Below are 18933 nucleotides of genomic sequence, written 5' to 3' on the forward strand. Positions count from 1 at the left end.
CCAATTTATGGTTTGAAGTCTGGATTTTTGTCGTAGGTGGAGCAAGTCAAACACAAAATCGCATAGAGAACCACAAGAAATGGCTATAGAAGAAGAATGTAGAAGAGGAAGAAGACGATATCACCTTCAAAATGTTTTGCAAGCATGAGGAAGAAAGGTGTAAGATGAAGAAGTGCAAGGTATGTTTGATTCCATCTTCTCACATAAGTTAAAATCAAATTTGTAGATTCCCTCTTCTAACATAAGTTGAATTCAATTTTGTAGATTCTGAGATACAAAGTTACGTCCAAACAAAACTTGGCTAGATGATACTAGAAGTTATCTAGGATACAAAAGATAAGCAAACCCTAGGTGCTATGTAATATTAGCCGAACATAAGCAAGGGTTAGACTTCTTGGAAAAAAAAGCCAATTTTGTAACAACTTTTTTCTATTCAATATACTTTAGCATTTCTTCAAAATTGGATGAACATATTTTCTCCATAAGAAAAGAAAATAGTGTGGGCAATTTGAGGGGTTTCACATAGGGAAGGGCAAACAGTTCTGTTTGCATTCAATGCAAGCAAAAGATTGCATTCACTTTGCCAGACAAAGATGCAATTTGCAAATAATACCTCTATTGGGTGCAAGACTTCTTTTTGAAATTTCTGGCATACAACTAAGGTCCACCAGGCCATGCCTAGGTCCATTTGAGCTGCACAGGTTGATGGAGTCAACTTATAGGGAGTGTGGTTGAGGTGTTTGATTTGTGTTACTAGAAAAATAAGACTCCACTAAGCAAAGGTAGCATCACCAAATATAGAGCTACTGGCTTGACTATAGTAAGTTCTACCAAGCGACAATTTTGTAATACTCTCTCACTATCTTTGCAAACCATCTACTCCTCGACAATTTTGTAATACTCTCTCACTATCTTTGCAAACCATCTACTCCTGTGCATTTCCGAGCTAGACTGCAAGGTTCACACAAGTTTTGACTTGCATGTGATCGTAGTGCTTTTTCCTCATGTCCCCATTCCCCTCCACTATAAGTACATGGACTTAGGCATCGCAGGACTCAAACTTGGCCATGCCCTAGGGCCTAAGTCCCCCTTTTTTGTTGTGTAATCACTCCATCACCAAACCTAAGAAGCTACCAGCTTTGGAATGGCCGCCCAGAAATTTAACATGTTGCATGAAGACCGCCAGCATTGAAGGAAGGAGGGGAATTCCTGATTCTCACTTCTCCTTTTGGTTGGTGCTCTTTTTGTATTTATTATTCTATAATCTATTTGTTGTATCATTATGATTATGACTGGCTGACAGCAATGCACAATACCCGCATCATGCCAGCAAGCTGGCTGCGCGCGCGCTCTCTCTCTCTCTCCCCCCCCCCCCCCCCCCCTCTCCCTCTCGCTGTCCTGTCTGTTTTTCTCTTGGTACTTCTGCATACCTACCTACATGTGAAAAAGCTCACTGATGATGACGAGACTCTGGGAGAGGTGAAAAGATTTGACTTAATTTTCACCTCATCATTGGGCCCTCCCGGACCTGTCCCTGCATTTCTGAGGATACCCCACCTCCCCACTTCGCCATCACATTCTCTCCTTCTTGGACTTGGATGAAGTTGGATCCTTGCTCTCTCCCGCCCCCCCCCCCCGCGAGTATCGACCATCATCATTCTCTCCTTTGTCGCTTGACGTGACAGACTGGGTTGTTTGTTCGGACAGGACCCAATACGCGGGAGGGGGCGGGCGGAAAGAGAAGATAGGTTGACATAGGTAAGTGTATGCCACTGTACATCAACAGAAAGCAGGGAGAGAAAGAGAGAGAGAGAGAGAGAGAGAGAGAGAGAGCACAAAAGACAAGTCACAAAGTGCTTGCTGTCTTTTGAGTTCTGTGTTGTAAGGAATGTCTGTCTGTTCCAATGGCATGCAGATGGTGATGGTATAGTGGAGAAAGCTCCTTCATGGAAGGCTTTTATCCTCTTTCTGTTTCCCTCTTTTTCCTCCTCCCCTGTTTCGGCATCTGTAAGTTTCGCAAGCAAATTACACAGGGGGACAAGGTCCCAGCCGCCACCTGCAGGGCACATTGATACCATCCAGCTTCGTTTTTTTTGTCGTAGCTCCTGATCGATCTCCATCTCAGCAAGTCACAGTTGGGCTTTTGCTCCCCCTTCTTCAGCTATGTGTTGCATCAAAGGCTAACCGCAATCCCCTCCCAACAGAGGCATGAGCAGGAAAAGAAGAAGAAAGAGGAGAGACCACTTGTAGAAGAGTTGCTGGGTGCCTTTCTATCTCCCTTTGAGATCAGACAGAAACAGAGCTTCGCATGCTTGAGTCGCATTGACCATCTGAAGTTTCAGCTACCCTGTAGTTGGAGAAGGCATTGACACACACGTGTGTGCATATCATACCCTCGCGCGGCGCGCCGCCCCGCGCCCCCCCCCCCCCCCCCCCCCCCCCCCACACACACACACAAAAACCGCACACATTCCAGGCTCCAACACCCTCCAGCACCTCTGCTGTCAAAATCACCTGTCAATCACACACACCAATCGCACATTCACACACATTGCCTGACAAAATGCTGTTGCCTCGAGATGACCCCATCCCAGGGCCTCAGAGTCGGCATCGGCGCAAATCTCTTAAGCATCTGGGGGAATCTATTCAATCCTTGCTGGGTTCGAAGCAGGATCTCACATTCAGATGGGCAGAATCGGTGCGCTTCATCATTGATGATCTTTCAGCTGTCCAATGTGAGTCACCGCTTCAATCGCCTCGTAGTACCCTTGATCCTATCACTCCAGAGGACAAGCAGCACCTGCAGGAAGACATCTCCAAAATGGAAGGTATTGTGTCAGTAAACATATGGATCTTAGCTTCTGCCTGTTTCAACAGTCCGACTCATGGTTTGATCCAAATGTTAATGCAGTTGAGCTCAAGAAGTTGAGAGCGCTGTTGAAGGAAGAGGATGCTAAGAGAAGCTGTCTGCTCAACAAATATCTTGATCTGAAAGGTAAGAATTTGTATGATGTCAGGTCCTCTAATAACTTGCGCTCTCAGTCTGGTAGTTCAGGCTCCAGTGTTCCTGTTTGCTGTAGAAGCACATGTTCTTCAAGACAATCTGACAGTTGCTCGTATTCATGCATTGAAGTTTATGTTTAGACACTCCACACAGCATGTCTATAAGCATACAAGAGATATCACTGATACCCAGTAAAGCAAGGCTGCCTGAGTAAACGATAGCTTTCAATGTTAGACAGGGGTTTTGAAATGTTTGATGGTGTGGCTGAGTGCTATATTCTTCACAAGCATTCAAAATCCCAGTCTATTTCTCAAGCTGTGTGATCAGATGATGAGAATTAACAGAGGATGTTGGCATGTGATGTCCAAACTGCTGCTGCTAATCATCACTGTGCAGTTTAAAGTGTCCATCTGCACGACATCACTGATATATTTTCTGGATTTCAGGAAATGTTCGCGTGTTTTGCCGTGTTCGACCCTTTCTTGGTAAGGAACAGCAGTCCAGATCCCCACCGGTTGTTGCCACTGGGCTTGATAGGCTTCTCATCTCATCTTCAGGAAAGAGACGCCCGTTTCAGCTTGACAAAGTGTTCCTTCCATCTGCAACACAAGGTATAGCCTACATGTGTGGTTCTTAAGTAACTTTCTGTATGTGTGTTTTCCATGCTTCTATTGACATACAAACTATGTGTGCACATAGATGATGTTTTTGCAGAAGTTGGACCACTCGTCAGATCAGCTCTTGATGGTCATAATGTCTGTGTTTTTGCCTACGGACAAACTGGTGCTGGCAAGACATTTACAATGGTAAACAATTTTGTAATGCCATCATTTAACTTCAGTCTGGGTAGTCAATTTTGTTTCCATTTTATGTTAGGAGGTAAAGTACAATGGAGCCATGATTTGGTATTGCATCTTTATGTTGCACTTAAACTCGATCTTTTCTTTGCTTGCAGGAAGGCACAAAGGAATGCCCAGGTGTAGTGCCTCAAACTCTTCAGTTCTTATTCCATCAGGCTTCTCAAGAAAGTATCAAAAAGTTCCACTTCACCTTCAGTATGCTAGAGGTTTACATGGGAAACATAAGAGACCTGCTTGTGCCACCAACTCGACGGATTACAGATCCTGCTCCCAAATGGTACCATCATCCCCTATAGTCTTTAGACTTTAATCCTCCAGGCCTCATAAATAACCGCGACACTGATACCCTGGGCCATGCTGTTTCTTTGCAGCCTCTCAATCCAGATGGATGTCAAAGGTGGTGTAGAAGTTGAGAACCTTACAGAGTTCATTGTTCAAGATGCATACCAGGCGAGTCAACTGTACCGAATAGGAAGCCGTGCACGGGCTACTGCCTGTACCAACTCAAATGAAGCTTCTAGTAGATCTCATTGGTAACATTATATCCCTATGAGAATGCGTGGTTATTGATGGTTTATAATTGAATGGGTCTTCATTCGGTGTTCTTTTCTTCAGAATTTGTGTAATATCTTTTAGTGTGATTAGCAATTCACAACTAAGCTAGAGGGTAGGACCAATTTACAAAGTTAAAGGTTAAATTCTTTCATTCTGGCATGGCACAAATGTTAGGGATCTGTAGGATATGCCTGTTTAAAATTTTGATGGCAATCGATCAGTTTGGAGCTCTGACTTTGAACAGCTTCATTTGACATTGCAGTCTCATTCGAGTCACAATGTCTTCCACTGAGAAGACTGGTGAGCATCCACCTCTATTTAGCAAGCTTTGGCTCATTGACCTGGGAGGAAGTGAGCGCCTTCTAAAAACAGATGCAAAAGGTCAAGTTATGGAGGAGGGGAAAGCCATAAACCTTTCCCTCTCAGCATTGGGTGATGTAATTAGCGCTTTGCAACGGAAACAACCACACATTCCCTACAGGTAGATGGTGTTCCCTTGATCTTTGTCACTAAGTCAATGTGGTAAGGCAGACATTGTTTGCTTTGCAGTTTTGATGTTCTTAAATAGATATGCTTGGGACATGTTGCGGTGAATTTTTCAATCCAGGTTAAATCTGTTAAAAGAAGCTCACTAAACATCGTCTTGTGTTGCGATTACAGAAACAGCAAGCTTACTCAAATTCTGAGAGACTCGCTTGGTAAGGGTTTGTAGGGCTTTTTCTAAAACCAGGACAGTCATTTGAAGTAGAGTGGTTGCATGCTATTTAAAAGTGTCTCTCAAGCTTCTTGTGAATCATTTCTCAGGTGAAGGTGCAAAGACTGTAATGCTTGTCCATGTGAGCCCCAAAGAAGAAGATGTGGGAGAGACTCTTTGCACATTGGGTTTTGCTACACGGGCCAGGGGCATTCACTTAGGCAAAGAGCTAACCATGGTGAGCAGCAATGATGCTATATTTTTTATAGGAAATGGCTGACTACAGAGTCTTAGTCCATGTTGTGATTGATGGACTGAAAAGGGAAAGGTGTTGCAAGGGCTCTGGAAGTTGTTAGTGATTCTGATGGTTTTACTACTACACTCAAGAGCTGTACTAACTAATTTTATGTGCAGCATGATAAGGAGGAAAGAGCCCGGATTATGGATGAAATATGGCAAAAGTTGCAGGAGCATGAGAACAGTTGTCAATATGCTAGAGACAACATTCAAGAGCTGGAGTTCCTATGCAGGAAGAAGAGGGAGATGCTAGAGGCAGACAAGCCTGATGAAACAGATGCTCCCAAACATGAGATGCCACTCTTGCCAGCTACTTCTGAGAGGACTACTGAGAAGAAGATGAAGGCCAGTCCAGCTGATTGTTTGCAGCCTGTCAATACCAGGCCAAGATTTATGACGGCAACTGCAAGCAGCCGTCTGAAAGGGAGGCTCGAATCTAACAATGTGGTAGGGATGGGGTTTGCAAAGAAGAGCAATGAGAAAAGCATACAAGTTCAGAGGAGGCTTTCTTATGGGTGCAAGGCAAAAGCAGCCAAGGTATCTCCCATGGACTGTAGCCTGCCATCAGATGATACTGTTGACCGCAACAAGCAAGGGGATCCTATTCCCCAAATTAGCGGCAGCCTATCTAAAAGTGCTAGTCAAGCTAAGGTAATCCAGCAGCTTGCAGGATTGAAGCCCTTAAGCAGTGCTGTCTCTCCTTTGTATACCACATTGATGAGTGTTATGGAGGATGAGAAAAACCTACTAACACATTATCAACAACCCAAACAACCAAGAAGGTATTCACATCCCCAACAGTGCAAAAAGCCCTCACGGAGGCCCATGGCAGTCACTAGAAGCCAGTTAACAGTGGACTGTGGAATGTTCTGGCCAAATCACCATAACAAACACAAAGTTTTGAACTGAATCTTCATCTAACATGGAGCTCATTTGCAAGATTGACACACTTGTAAGGCTTGAAGTAAGCTGACCAAGATTCTCTATGACATGGGGGCTGGAGTCCCCTTGCTGTTGATCTATTTAACAGATACATGACAGTTGCAGCTTTGTGCCTTGATTCTGACTTAACAAAAAGAGACTCTGGACTTGGGGATAATACGCCTCACATTCACACATACAGCAACAAAAAGCTATGGCTGATTGCAATGTCTGCAAACCAGACATTTGATATGCTTCTTTTGTAGCTTATATGTATAGAGTCTCAACCATAAAACATGCTCTCTTATGTCTGCGAAGAAAACCAGCTTGATCAGTATGATTGGTTGTATGTGCTCTGTATACTTCGTGATGATTCAAGATGAATGACTTAATCACTCGCATCCATTAGAAGATTCTGATTCCTTAAGCAAACTCAGACTTGTACTAAGGGTATTGTCATGCCTAGAGTCTTAACAAGATTTTCAATATAACGGTAGTCATGAAGGTATCAATTGTATAAGGTAGCTATACTCTTAGTAATAAGGCAAAAAAAACAGGTCACATTATTGTTCATGGTGCACAGATCGGTCGCCGTATGCGTGCGTAGTGAGCGTCAGAAGGTTCTTAAGAACAAAAGAACTCTACTTTTTACACAAAAATCAATGAAGAAAGCTTGCATTACATGAACCAGAGACCAATTGGGTGCAATTTTTTCCCATGTCTTGTGTGAGCATTCCACAACGCATGTGTTTTATATATCATTCATCTTTAAGCTCAAATAATAGTCCAATTTACAAAATAGCATGCTTTAGCTTTTGAGTTTCTTTGTGTCAAAAAAGAATTGAAGCTAATGGGCGTCTAAAAAGTCAGACGGTACCCAAATACAATGTCCAATACAAGTATTTAAATCGTGCGTCCATGCGCATACAAAAATAATAAATAAATATTAAGCGCTTTGATAAATAAGTGCGATAAAATATAGGCATTATGTTTAAGATTCGTGTCCATAAAAAATTGACGATAACTTGAATACATGCTATCCTCTGATGCTTTCCAATGTCATTGTTCACTTCACATTAACTGAAGCATTCACAATTATTAGAAAAATAATACAATTAAACCGATAAAAGTGAATATTTAGTAGTCTTTAACTACATGAATAAATTAGTTGGAAATCAATCCTAATCTTAATTTATTAGGAGTGTGCACTCTAAACTCATAAATGTTTATTAATTTAAATATGTATTTTGCGGAATTATCCGCTATGAAATCATCCACTTACACATTAAATTAACAAAACGTCCGAAAAGGATAGGTGTCTCCATCGACTTCTCGCACAAAGAATCCTCTTTGTGTATGAGCCTCGGTAATAATAAAATTTTACGGAATCCACCGCAAAACCTCACGGAATCCACCGTGGAATATGCCTCTTGGTATCATTTCACTCGTAAGGCTTCCACAAAGACTAGTTTAAGCTAAGTGTGACGTGACTCTAAATCATACATCAAAACATGACAATTTATACACTGGTGATTTGCGAGCTTGAACAAAAATCAGGAATCAATTGATATCACTAACAAGCTATCGAGTGCGATTAAACCAAAACAACAGAAGGCACATAGAATTAACTAAATGTCATTTTAGGAGTCTTTGGATTTAAGGATGAGTATCATCACTTGGACGCGTTAGCCGGCCAGAGACAACGACAACAACAAGACTGAGCCATCGCAATGGTCGAATGAGAAGAGACGGACCAAATCAAGCGCACACAACTTCCTTCCATCATGAACCATGCAAATGCAGCTCCCCCATGCGAGAAGGATATGAAGAGAGAACTGTTATCTTCGCCTCCAGCCACCTTCATCCGAATGCCGCATTCACAACTGGAGACCTCGCTTAGACGACAAGCCTCCAAGATGTCACCGCCAGCTACCCTTGATGAAGATGAAGCCTCGAGAGGCTAGGCTATACAATGAGCCTTGAAAAAGGCATAGGGACATTCTTTATTATTCTACTCCCTGGTCATTCAAACGAAGAGAGAGAGAGAGAGAGAGAGAGAGAGAGAGAGAGAGAGAGACCCACAGAGGATACATACACTAGGCTTGGTGTGTACCTAGATTCTTCTAGATGCTTCCTATCTGGATTTGAGAGCATGTTTCATGTAGCATGAGGTCTATAGGAGATTGATATATAGAACATAATCCAAACTTGGAAAGCTTTTGTAACTAGGATTAATGCAATGTTCACAAACAAGTAATATATGGAGATGTGGCACTCACTAATGTATACGGAATGAAAGATCAACATATATAATAATTAATACCACATGTACATAAATATATCCAAGTAATATATATAGGGATATGGCCTAAACCATATCTCCAACAAAATTAGGGATATGACCATTTTGTTGGAGATATGGTTTAGGCCACAACAAAAAAGCTATCCAAGTAATATAAAAAGGGATGTGACCTAAACTATATCTTCAACAAAATCTAATGATCATTTTGCAAAGTTTCTCAAATATAAACACATTCAATGGTGATTTCTATCCACATTGAGCCTATCATAGGGTGTATATATTCTTCTCACACACTAAGCCAATAACATTATATAAATTTGATAACCCATAAACTATATTGAGAATTTCTTCTTCTTGTTCCTCTCTCTCTTTTTCTCTTATAGATAATAATTAATAATATATATACATAAGTATATATGTTTAATATATTAATAAAAATATAATTATATATAAGTCTATTTGTGTGGTCTCATAAAATGTGTGTCATCTCTCTCTCTCTCATCATTTTCATTTTCTTTGCTTTCTTTTTCTTCCTATTGTATCTCATCTTTCTTCACCTTATATGTATACATGTGTACATGTGTATATGTGTATATACATTGCATGTATATGTATATATGTGTATATATATTGCTATAGTTCCTCTGCTATTTTGGGAGCAATATTTGTGTGTGGATATGTGTCTACATATGTGCACGTGTGCATGTTTTATAGGTGTATATCCATTCTCTCCTATGCTCTCTCTCTCTCTCTCTCTCTCTCTCTCTATTTTTTCTCATATATATTTATGTTTTATGTATATATGAGCATGTTTGTATATATGCATACATGTCTGTATATGTTTATACATGTATGTGTACGCGTACATGTGTATATGTGCATATATTGTTTATATCTTTTTATAGTCCATGGACATTTATATGTGATTTGAGTATGTATATATTGCATGAACATGTTCAACCATTAAAATTATTATTCCATCCCATAATGTTCAAGAAAAAAAACACATCTTTTTTAATAGTATATGTGCATTTGTGAATGTTTTTAGAGAGATAGGGTATGTTCAACCATTAAAATTAATATCCCATCCCATAATGTTCAAGAAAAAAAAAACACCTCTTCTTTAATAGTATATGTGCATTTGTGGATGTTTTTAAAACTATGTACATATTACATGTACATGTTTAACCATTAAAATATTATATCATTTCATGTCTAATTAGAAAAGAATTCATGTCTCTCTCTAGGGAGAGAAAAAGAGAGAGAGCCATATAAAATTTATCAAAGACTCACTCACCTTTCCCCTTTACATGATCGTATCTTATATTCAATTGAGAGAGAGAGAGAGAGAGAGAGAGAGAGAGAGAGAGAGAGAGAGAGAGAGAGTGTGTGTGTGTGTGTGTGTGTATGTGTGCACATGTGTTCAATTGGGTTGGGGAGATAATAGAGAACAAATATGACCCCCACTCACTCCTCAAGAAAAAGCCATCTTTATTTTGTGAATACCAAACTCCTTGTACCACATAAAAGTTGTAGCCTTCAATTGGTGCTAGATCCCCAAGGCAAAGCTACACACACACACACACACACACACACACACACACACACACACACACACACACACACACACATATGATTTATGCCATTTTGGTTGCCTCCTATTCTTGACTAACGGTAGTCATTTAGCTCTTGCTTGAGCTCCAAGATCATTGGCCACTTATTTGACATCCTCCTCCCTAGCATTAAAGGCTTTCATTTGAGCATTGTTTTTGAGTGATTGAGGTCAGCCACCCATTGATCTACTGTTCAAGACAGACCTGTTGTATAATTTTTTGGCAGTATGTATTTGAATGTATATTGCTTCACTTATGCTTATGGGACAAGTTTGTAATGCCTAGTTGATGATTCTTGGGAAAGGCTTTTGGATTTGTTAGAATTTGAATAGCTCCATCATTGAAAGATTCTTTGCCATTATACCATGTGGACAGTAAGCTTACAGGTTGAAGGCTTATGTATTGAATGCCGACATTTGCTTTGGGGATACTCCATGGATGTTTTTATGCTTAGCATTGATTATTATGCCCACATATGTTTATGTTGAGCTCTAAGGTTTGGATTTGAGCTCCTTTGGCTACATACTTGAAGTGGCATTTGCTTCAGTGGTTTCCTATTTACAGGCTTGAAGGCTTATTGTGGGTATATGCTCCCAGATGTATTAGTTTATGTCTTTGGGTACCCAAGTGTTATAAACACATGTATTGAGCTTTGCTTTGCTCATGGACATTTTGGATTTGCTTTAGTGGAAGAACTTAGATATTTTTTATTACAAAGCTTGATTTATACAAGACAGTGGCAGTATTTTGTCTATGTATATATGCTTAGTTGATTTCGGTATACAACGTTCTTGCAGACATTGATGATTGTAGGGTGATTTGGCTTTGTTTTGTACACATGGTACTTTCCCTTGTTAGATGGTTTTGTTAGCTTTGGATGCATTCTTGGTTATGTACTTGAGCTTTATTATTCAGTAGTTAGTTGCAAATTGGTGGATCTCTTTATGTTTGAAGATCTCTTATGTATATTTGGCTTATGTACATGCCACTTATTTACTTGGGGGTTGCATCTATGTATGTGACATCTTTAGATTCTAACAACATTTGGCCCATGGTGGTTTATGCCTTTTCTTGCACTACTAGTTGTATTTTATATCCCAATTACTACTTTGATATCTTAGTGTGGAAGCTTTGTATTTTGATATCTTGCCAATAGTTATAACTCATTTACTAGAGTTTTGTGGATAGTCAAGCTAAAAATTCAATTTTGAGAAATTTCTTTGAGAGCAGACACTTGTATTGAGCACTCTAGTACTTCCTCTTGTGGACTATAGTGTAGTGGCTTAGTTTTCTGTTGGAGGTAAAGGCGCCTCCGCCGTGCCGCCCCGTGTATTACTACACTGACAGTACCCGCCACTGCACACTGCAGGTGGCGGGCGCCCGTCACGTCACTTTATTCTTTATTCTTTTAGTGACAGTTTGAATAAAGGAAGGCCCGGTCACACATTGTGACTGTTGGAGTTCCCATTTCTTGTCTCTCTCTTTCTTGCTCTTGCTCTCCCACCATAGCTCGCGTGCAAGCTTCGATCCTTCTCACCTTTCAACTGGTATCAGAGCTTGGCATTCTCTTGCTCGAGCTCGACTCGGTGCTTCCCGACCTTCTCATCGAGTCACTTCACGCATTGGGTCTCCATCCCGGCAGCCATATCCGATCTCCCCGAGCTCCCGTCACTCCCCGGCTTCCCGAGCACCTTCCCAGCCTATTGAGGCACCTTCAAGGCATTGATACTGAGGTATTTGATCATTCTTTCAGGGTTTTATTTCAGTCTACAGGTTGCAAACAGCAAGGGCAGCCATGGCTTCAAACCCTTGAAGCTTATTCCCCTCATATTGTGCCTTACACCTATCAAGGCTCAAAGAGGCTTGTCATAGGCCTTTGATAGGCCCTTCTTGAGCCCCCCATTACCCCCTTTTCAGCCCATGTGGAGCAGCAACAAGTTCAGCACCAACAGGGCAGATTGCATCATTTTTTTTCAGGCTGTGAGCACTCATCTACTTCAGCTCCACACTTGGCCATTGCTTCTTGCTCTCTACCTTGATCAAGAGGGCTATAGACTTCATGTTTGATGTCATTCAAGCTTTGGGCATTGGTCTTGATCATTCGGGGCTGATTTCTTCAGATTTGGGACTGTCATAAACTGTCATAACAGGCTGAAAACAGGGCAGCATCATTGGCATTAGCATTTGTTGCTTATACTCCATTCCGGTTGTGCTATTTGATGCCCGTATGCGGTCTACATGATGCCTAGTACCTTAGGAATGTATGCACATGATTATGCCATGATTTTGGCCTGAAATATTGGCTGATTTGGGACTGTTATTTACTGTTATACAGTGCTGGAAACAGGGCAGCCACACTTGGCATTGGCATTTGATGCTTATACTCTACTCCGGTTACCTTATTTGATGCCCGTATGCGGTCTACTTCCTACCCGGATGTATTGGGGATGTATGCATTTGGTTTGACCATGATTTTGGCTTGAATTCAGGGCTGAAATCTACTGTTTAAAACAGTAAATACATGCTGGAATAACAGTGGGCTGAAGGTACTTTACATGCTTTGGCACTTACCTACCGATACCGGATGTATGCTTTGAGCTTTGGCATGATGTCTCTGACATTTGGGGACGACTTGGAGCATATGTATGAGATTATGGGATGCTTTTGAGCTTCGCATTAGCTCCGTCTTCACTGGCATTTGGACCGACTTGGCATGCTCGTGGACCGCCTATGCCTCATGTCTCTGCTTGACAATTAGGCTTTTGCATTACATGCTTTGGTTCGTGACATATGCTATTTGGTTCGTGTATGCCATACCGACATTTGGAGCTTGGATTTGGATGTATTTGAGCATTCCCGGCTTACTTGATCACTGATCTTGGTTGCTATTTGGATGTCATTGAGTTGACCGAGAGCTTATTTGGGCTTATGTATTGCTTCATGGTTAATACGACCGGTGCTTCATGTATGTCATGCTCTCTTGGATGCGCTTGATGCATTGGCAGGGTCACTTATCACTGATGCTTTCTCTTGGGTTGTTTGAGCTTCTGAGCTCGCTTTGTACGCCTTTTGTGCCAGTGGGAGCATTTTACATGCTTGCTTGACCTTTGACAGTTGCATGCTATTGGAGCACTTACATGTATTTGGAGCAGTTTATGTCTTGAGCAGCTACATACGCATTGAGACTCTGGGATCATACTCCGATCTTTATGGATATGCATTGATGTACTCTTGGTTCACAGGATGCTTATGAGCTGAGTCTCATATTTGGATCTTTCTCTTTGAGCAGACACCTATTTGTGTCAGGTTTTGGCAGTTACATGAACACTTTGTCTAGAGTGTCTGGGAGTGTGCCTTTCACTGGCAGATGTTATTTTGACATGCTTCGGTGTTGAGATCATGTTCTTTTCACTGTCATGGCCTTGCTTATGTCCGTTTCATGCCGGCTTTGGACCTAGCATTGTTTGCTTGACATTGGATCCTATTTTGGGACAGTTTGCTCTCTAGACTGCATACCTGCAATTTATTACAGCAAGCAGTTATTGGTGGACTGAGGTGTACTTTTCATGCTGAAATATCCTGATTTGGTGTACCGCACCTAGTACTAAGTGGGCAGCAACTTTTGGCACACTTTGCTCACCCTTTGGACCCCATTTTGGTCATTTTTGGGCAGTTTCTGCAATAAAACAACAAGCAGTTTTTGGACTATTTGGGCATTTCCAGCCTGCATAATGGCGTCATCTTCGCATGATAGTGCCATGTTTAACATTACAAAGTTGGATGGTACCAACTACTCTTACTGGAAGAGTCAAATTTGGCAGGTCTTGGTGCAGAAATCTCAGATTAAGCCACTTCGGTTGAGTGGGGAGCAGCCTGAAACTATGGACATTGACGACTGGCTTGAACTTGATGAGCTATGCAAGTCCACGATTGTATTGTCTCTCACTGAACAGGTACATTATAATGTATTTGAGGAAGCACAGAGTGCATGGGATCTATGGAATAAGATCAATAATCTTTATGATAAGAAAAGTCCGGCGAGTCAGATGTACTGGTTGAAGCAGCTTATGGATCTGCGCATGAAGGATAATGCGACTATGTCTGCTCACTTGAGCCAGTTCCATGCTATACTGAAGAACCTGACTTCGCAGGATATCACCTTTGGAGAGGAAGTAACTCCTCTTTTCTTGCTTGGGACTCTGAATGAGTCATGGGATGTATTCCGCACTGCTCTTTGTGCCTCTAGTGCTACTCTAAAATTGGCAGATGTTGAGAGTGCTCTTCTTCAGGAAGAGGTGAATCGCAAAAACTTGGATGCCTCTCGTGGTAGTCATGCTTTGACAGTTAGAGGCAGGAATGACAGGTATGACCGTGGTAATGGCCGAGGCCGTGACTCGCAGAAGGGTCGGTCTAAATCTCGTGGCAAGTCGCGTGGGCGCAATGCAAATGTCACTTGTCATCATTGTGGGAAAAAGGGCCATATTAGACCACAGTGTCATGAGTTGCGCAAGGATAAGGGGAAAGATAAAGTGCAGGAGAAGTCCTCTGATCGCAGCATAGTACCTGCGAAGTCCAGCGTCAAGATTGAAGAAATTAATGTCATGCAGACCAAGGATTCCGATGGTAGTGATGAGTTCATACTTGCAGCTAGTTCTTCTGATGCTTCACACTTGACTGAGACACCTAGTATGTATGCACAGTGCTGCTTATTGGATTCAGGTGCGTCATTCCATGTGACGCCTTACCGTGAGTGGTTTCACTCTTACCGTACTGTATCTGGATCAGTCAGACTTGGAGATGACAGGTCTCTTGATATTGTGGGATGTGGAGATATTCAGTTGCAGTTTTCCACTAGCAGTTCCTTTTTGCTCAGGGATGTACGTCATGTACCTGCGCTTACGCGCAGTCTTATGTCTGCAGGACAGTTGGATGATGCAGGATTTCATGTCTGTTTTGGGGATTCTGCCTGGAAGATTACCAAAGGCAGACTTGTGCTTGCTAGAGGCGCCAAGGCTGGCAGCCTCTATCCTCTTGTTGTATCTGGGTCTTCTGTAGACCATGTTTTGGCAGTGGGCTCTATCCCACATGTATCACTTTGGCATGCCCGTTTGGGGCATATGTCTTTGAAAGGAATGAAAATGTTATCTGGTTTGCAGTATCTTCCGCCTTTGGACTATGCACGTTTTGACTCGTGTGATCATTGTCTTTATGGTAAGCAGAATAGGTCTACGCATAAGAAATTGGGTAGGCCACGCATGAGTGAGCCCTTGGCATTGGTGCATTCCGATGTTTGTGGGCCTATGCCTTGCATGTCTATGGGTGGCGCGAAGTACTTCGTTACCTTCATTGATGATTTTTCTAGGAAAGTGTGGGCTTATCCCATAAAGCAGAAGTCCGATGTCTTGGCAGTTTTTCAGAGATGGCTTGCTCTTGTTGAGAACCAGACTGGGTATAGGCTGAAATGCCTTAGGACAGATAATGGGGGAGAATATGTCTCGCATGCTTTTGAGTAGTTTTGTGATGACAGGGGTATTAAGCGTCAATTGACCGCCCCTTACACCCCACCCCAGAATGGTTTGGCTGAGCGCATGAACAGGACTATTCAGGAACGTGTGCGCTCTATGCTTAGCCATGCAGGCCTACCCCAGAGTTTTTGGGCTGAGGCAGTTAGTACGGCAGTGCACGTCATAAACCGATCGCCTTCCAGTGGATTGGATTTCCAGGTTGCAGAGGAAGTTTGGGCTGGTAAGCCACCCTCTTATGCGCATCTCCGTGTCTTTGGATGTGAGGCATTCTGCCATGTGCCCAAGGACAAGAGGAGTAAATTGGATCCAAAGAGCATTAAATGCATATTCCTTGACTATGGTGAGTCAGGAGAGATGGGCTATCGCCTATGGGATCCGCAGGCGCGGAAAATAGTACGCAGCCATGATGTCGTCTTCCATGAAGACAAGATGCACAGGCAGCCTGAGAAGGTGGTTGAGATCCGCAGAGTGATCTTTCAGGAGGAGCCTAGAGCTCCAGCACAGCCAGTAGTATAGCCTGCAGCAGTTTCTCCACAGGGCGAGGGTGTTGGACAGGCAGCAGAGCCTGCGGTGAGACGGTCTGCTAGAGACAGACGTCCACCTGACAGATTTCAGCGCTCTATGCATTATGTTTTGGTTACAGATGCAGGAGAGCCTTTCACTTATGATGAGGCTATGCGCAGGGGTGACAGTCACTCCTGGGAGAGGGCTATGTAGTCTGAGATAGACTCCCTGCATAAGAATGAGACTTGGGATTTGGTTGCCTTGCCTAAGGGCAAGAAGGCTTTGCCATGCAAGTGGGTGTACAAGCTGAAAAGTACCCCTGGACACCCCAAGCCAACATACAAGGCTAGATTGGTAGCAAAGGGTTTTAAGCAGGAACATGGTATGGACTTTGATGAGGTCTTCTCTCCTGTGGTTAAGATGACCACCCTGCGCTTAGTCTTGGCTTTGGTTACACAGCTTGACTTAGATCTATATCAGATGGATGTCAAGACGGCTTTTCTACATGGGGACTTGCATGATGAGATCTATATGGATCAGCCTAAGGGCTTTGCAGAACCTGGCAGGGAGCACCTAGTGTGCAAGTTGAAGAAGAGCTTGTATGGCTTGAAACAGGCACCTAGGGAATGGTATCATAAGTTTGATGCCTTTATGCAGTCACAGGGCTACAGCAAGAGTGCTATGGATCCGTGTCTTTACACGAAGAAAGCCCGTGATGGTAGTTTGCTTATCTTGGTACTCTATGTTGATGATATGCTGATAGCAGGGAAAGCTCATGATGAGCTAGATGCTCTTAAATCTCAGCTGAAGAAGAGCTTTGAGATGAAGGATTTGGGACAGGCCTCACATATACTTGGGATGCGCATTAAGCGCGATAGGCATCAGGGGCTTTTGTATCTCTCACAGCGGGAGTACATTCATAAAGTCCTTGAGCGCTTCCGCATGCAGGACGTAAAGCCTATTAGCTGTCCATTACCTTCTTATGTGAAGGTATCACAGGCCGATTGTCCGCAGACAGATGAGCAGAGGGCTGAGATGGCCAAGATCCCTTATGCTTCAGCCGTGGGCAGTTTGATGTATGCCATGATAGCCACTCGTCCAGATATTGCGCATGCAGTACCCAAAAAATGCTTCCATTGACAAGTTAGTAGAATCTAATGCTCAAATAACGGCTCAATTCTTCCAATGGATGCAAATGTAAATGGGATCCAAAGAAGCTGAGGAGAAAGCTCATTCAAACAGTGAACCCTCGTTCCCACTTCAGCCACCTAACCAAAATGGTCAATGCCATGGAATCATTGGACAAAGGGGTATTCCAAATAGCCAATATGAAGTAGGTGAGACTTCATAAAGACATGATGACTATTTGGGCAGTTTGAATGGTGCCAAATCCCAAGCTTTTGTGTTGAATACCCAACTTCCTAGAGGTCCTCTACCAATAGGAAGGTTTCATACTAGTTCTACCTATTGAGAGAGTTCCATCTCTAGTAGGAGCCTGACTAGTGCCTTGGAACCAATTCTGGGCCCGTTTTAGGTCCCGAAACTATTAGAATTCACAACTTGTCCTCTTTGGGTCCCTCTTCTTCAAGACTACTCTCTTCTATTTTGTTGTGTATCATAACCTTGACCACGACCACCACCTTGGTCTTTGCCATGACCTCTACCTTTGCTAGAAGAGTAAAACACCTGTTTGGACTTGTTCTTACTTTGAAAAGAAGAGGAATCCAAGCCAAGGTTCTTCTCCTCAAGTATCAGCATACGAATCAAGTCTACAATATCATGGATATCATCTCTTGTATTCATAGATGATTTGAAGCTATTGTATTCATCTCCAAGTCTATCTAAGCATACATGCACAAAATCATCATCATCATCAATTACCACACCCATATATCTGAGAGCTTCCACAATACTCTTGATCTTCAAGGCATAATCATTAATGGACATGTTTGCTCTTTTCACTTGATTCAGCTCTAACTTGAGCTACAGCTTTCGAGTCTTTGTATTTACTTTGAACATCCTTGCCAAATTCTTATATGGAATAGTGAGGGTTTTAGATTCCTGCAAATAGCCCATCATGCTATTTGTGACATTAAAAAAGAGCCCTAAGGGGCACACCTATAAAAAATCATCCATATTACATGTGTTCAAATGGTATTAAGAAATGTCAATTCTTTACATGCTAAAAGGCCATAAAATGATCCCTTTTACTTTACTAAATTTAGATTTTTTAAAATTAAATAAAAAAACTCATTTTATAAATAGAATCCTATAAATTTTACTAAATAAAATACCCTTTCCTTTGAACTCACATGGTATCTTACATGTTCTATAAGGTGGACCCCCTAGGCAAATAGCCAATACATGACTTTACTCTGTGTTTGCTCTTACTCTTTCTTATTCTTTAACTATTCTACAATAGCATTTTGTGTAGGAACTTTAGATTCTATTGTTGTGCCTCCTTCAATATAATTCTAAATACCTTTACTCTTCAAGAAATTTATCATCCTAAACTTCAATATTCCACGGTGGATTCCATGAGTTTTTATTCCACGGTGGATTTCGTAAGGTTTTGCGGTGGATTCCGTAAAACTATATTTATTTGCTAGGCTCGTACATAAGGTGGATTCCTTGTGCGAGAAGTTGACGGGGATGCTT

At 42.1% G+C, this 18933-nt stretch overlaps 1 protein-coding gene across 1 annotated transcript; it reads left to right on the plus strand.

Moving 5' to 3' along the window:
- Window positions 1-1451: 1451 nt before the first annotated feature.
- LOC148037637 (kinesin-like protein KIN-14U) lies at window positions 1452-6904 on the plus strand. Its single transcript, XM_087676582.1, has 11 exons — window positions 1452-1758; window positions 1916-2828; window positions 2912-2995; window positions 3451-3615; window positions 3704-3810; window positions 3960-4141; window positions 4236-4397; window positions 4682-4900; window positions 5080-5117; window positions 5224-5351; window positions 5528-6904. Exons 2-11 carry the CDS (start codon window positions 2564-2566, stop codon window positions 6317-6319), a joined length of 2142 nt encoding a protein of 713 aa, XP_087532708.1. The 5' UTR covers window positions 1452-1758; window positions 1916-2563; the 3' UTR covers window positions 6320-6904.
- Window positions 6905-18933: the final 12029 nt, after the last annotated feature.

This window comes from Lygodium microphyllum, chromosome 4 (assembly GCF_053477565.2).
Source record: "Lygodium microphyllum isolate KBCC chromosome 4, Lygodium_microphyllum_v1.1.10, whole genome shotgun sequence".
Classification (NCBI taxonomy): domain Eukaryota; kingdom Viridiplantae; phylum Streptophyta; class Polypodiopsida; order Schizaeales; family Lygodiaceae; genus Lygodium; species Lygodium microphyllum.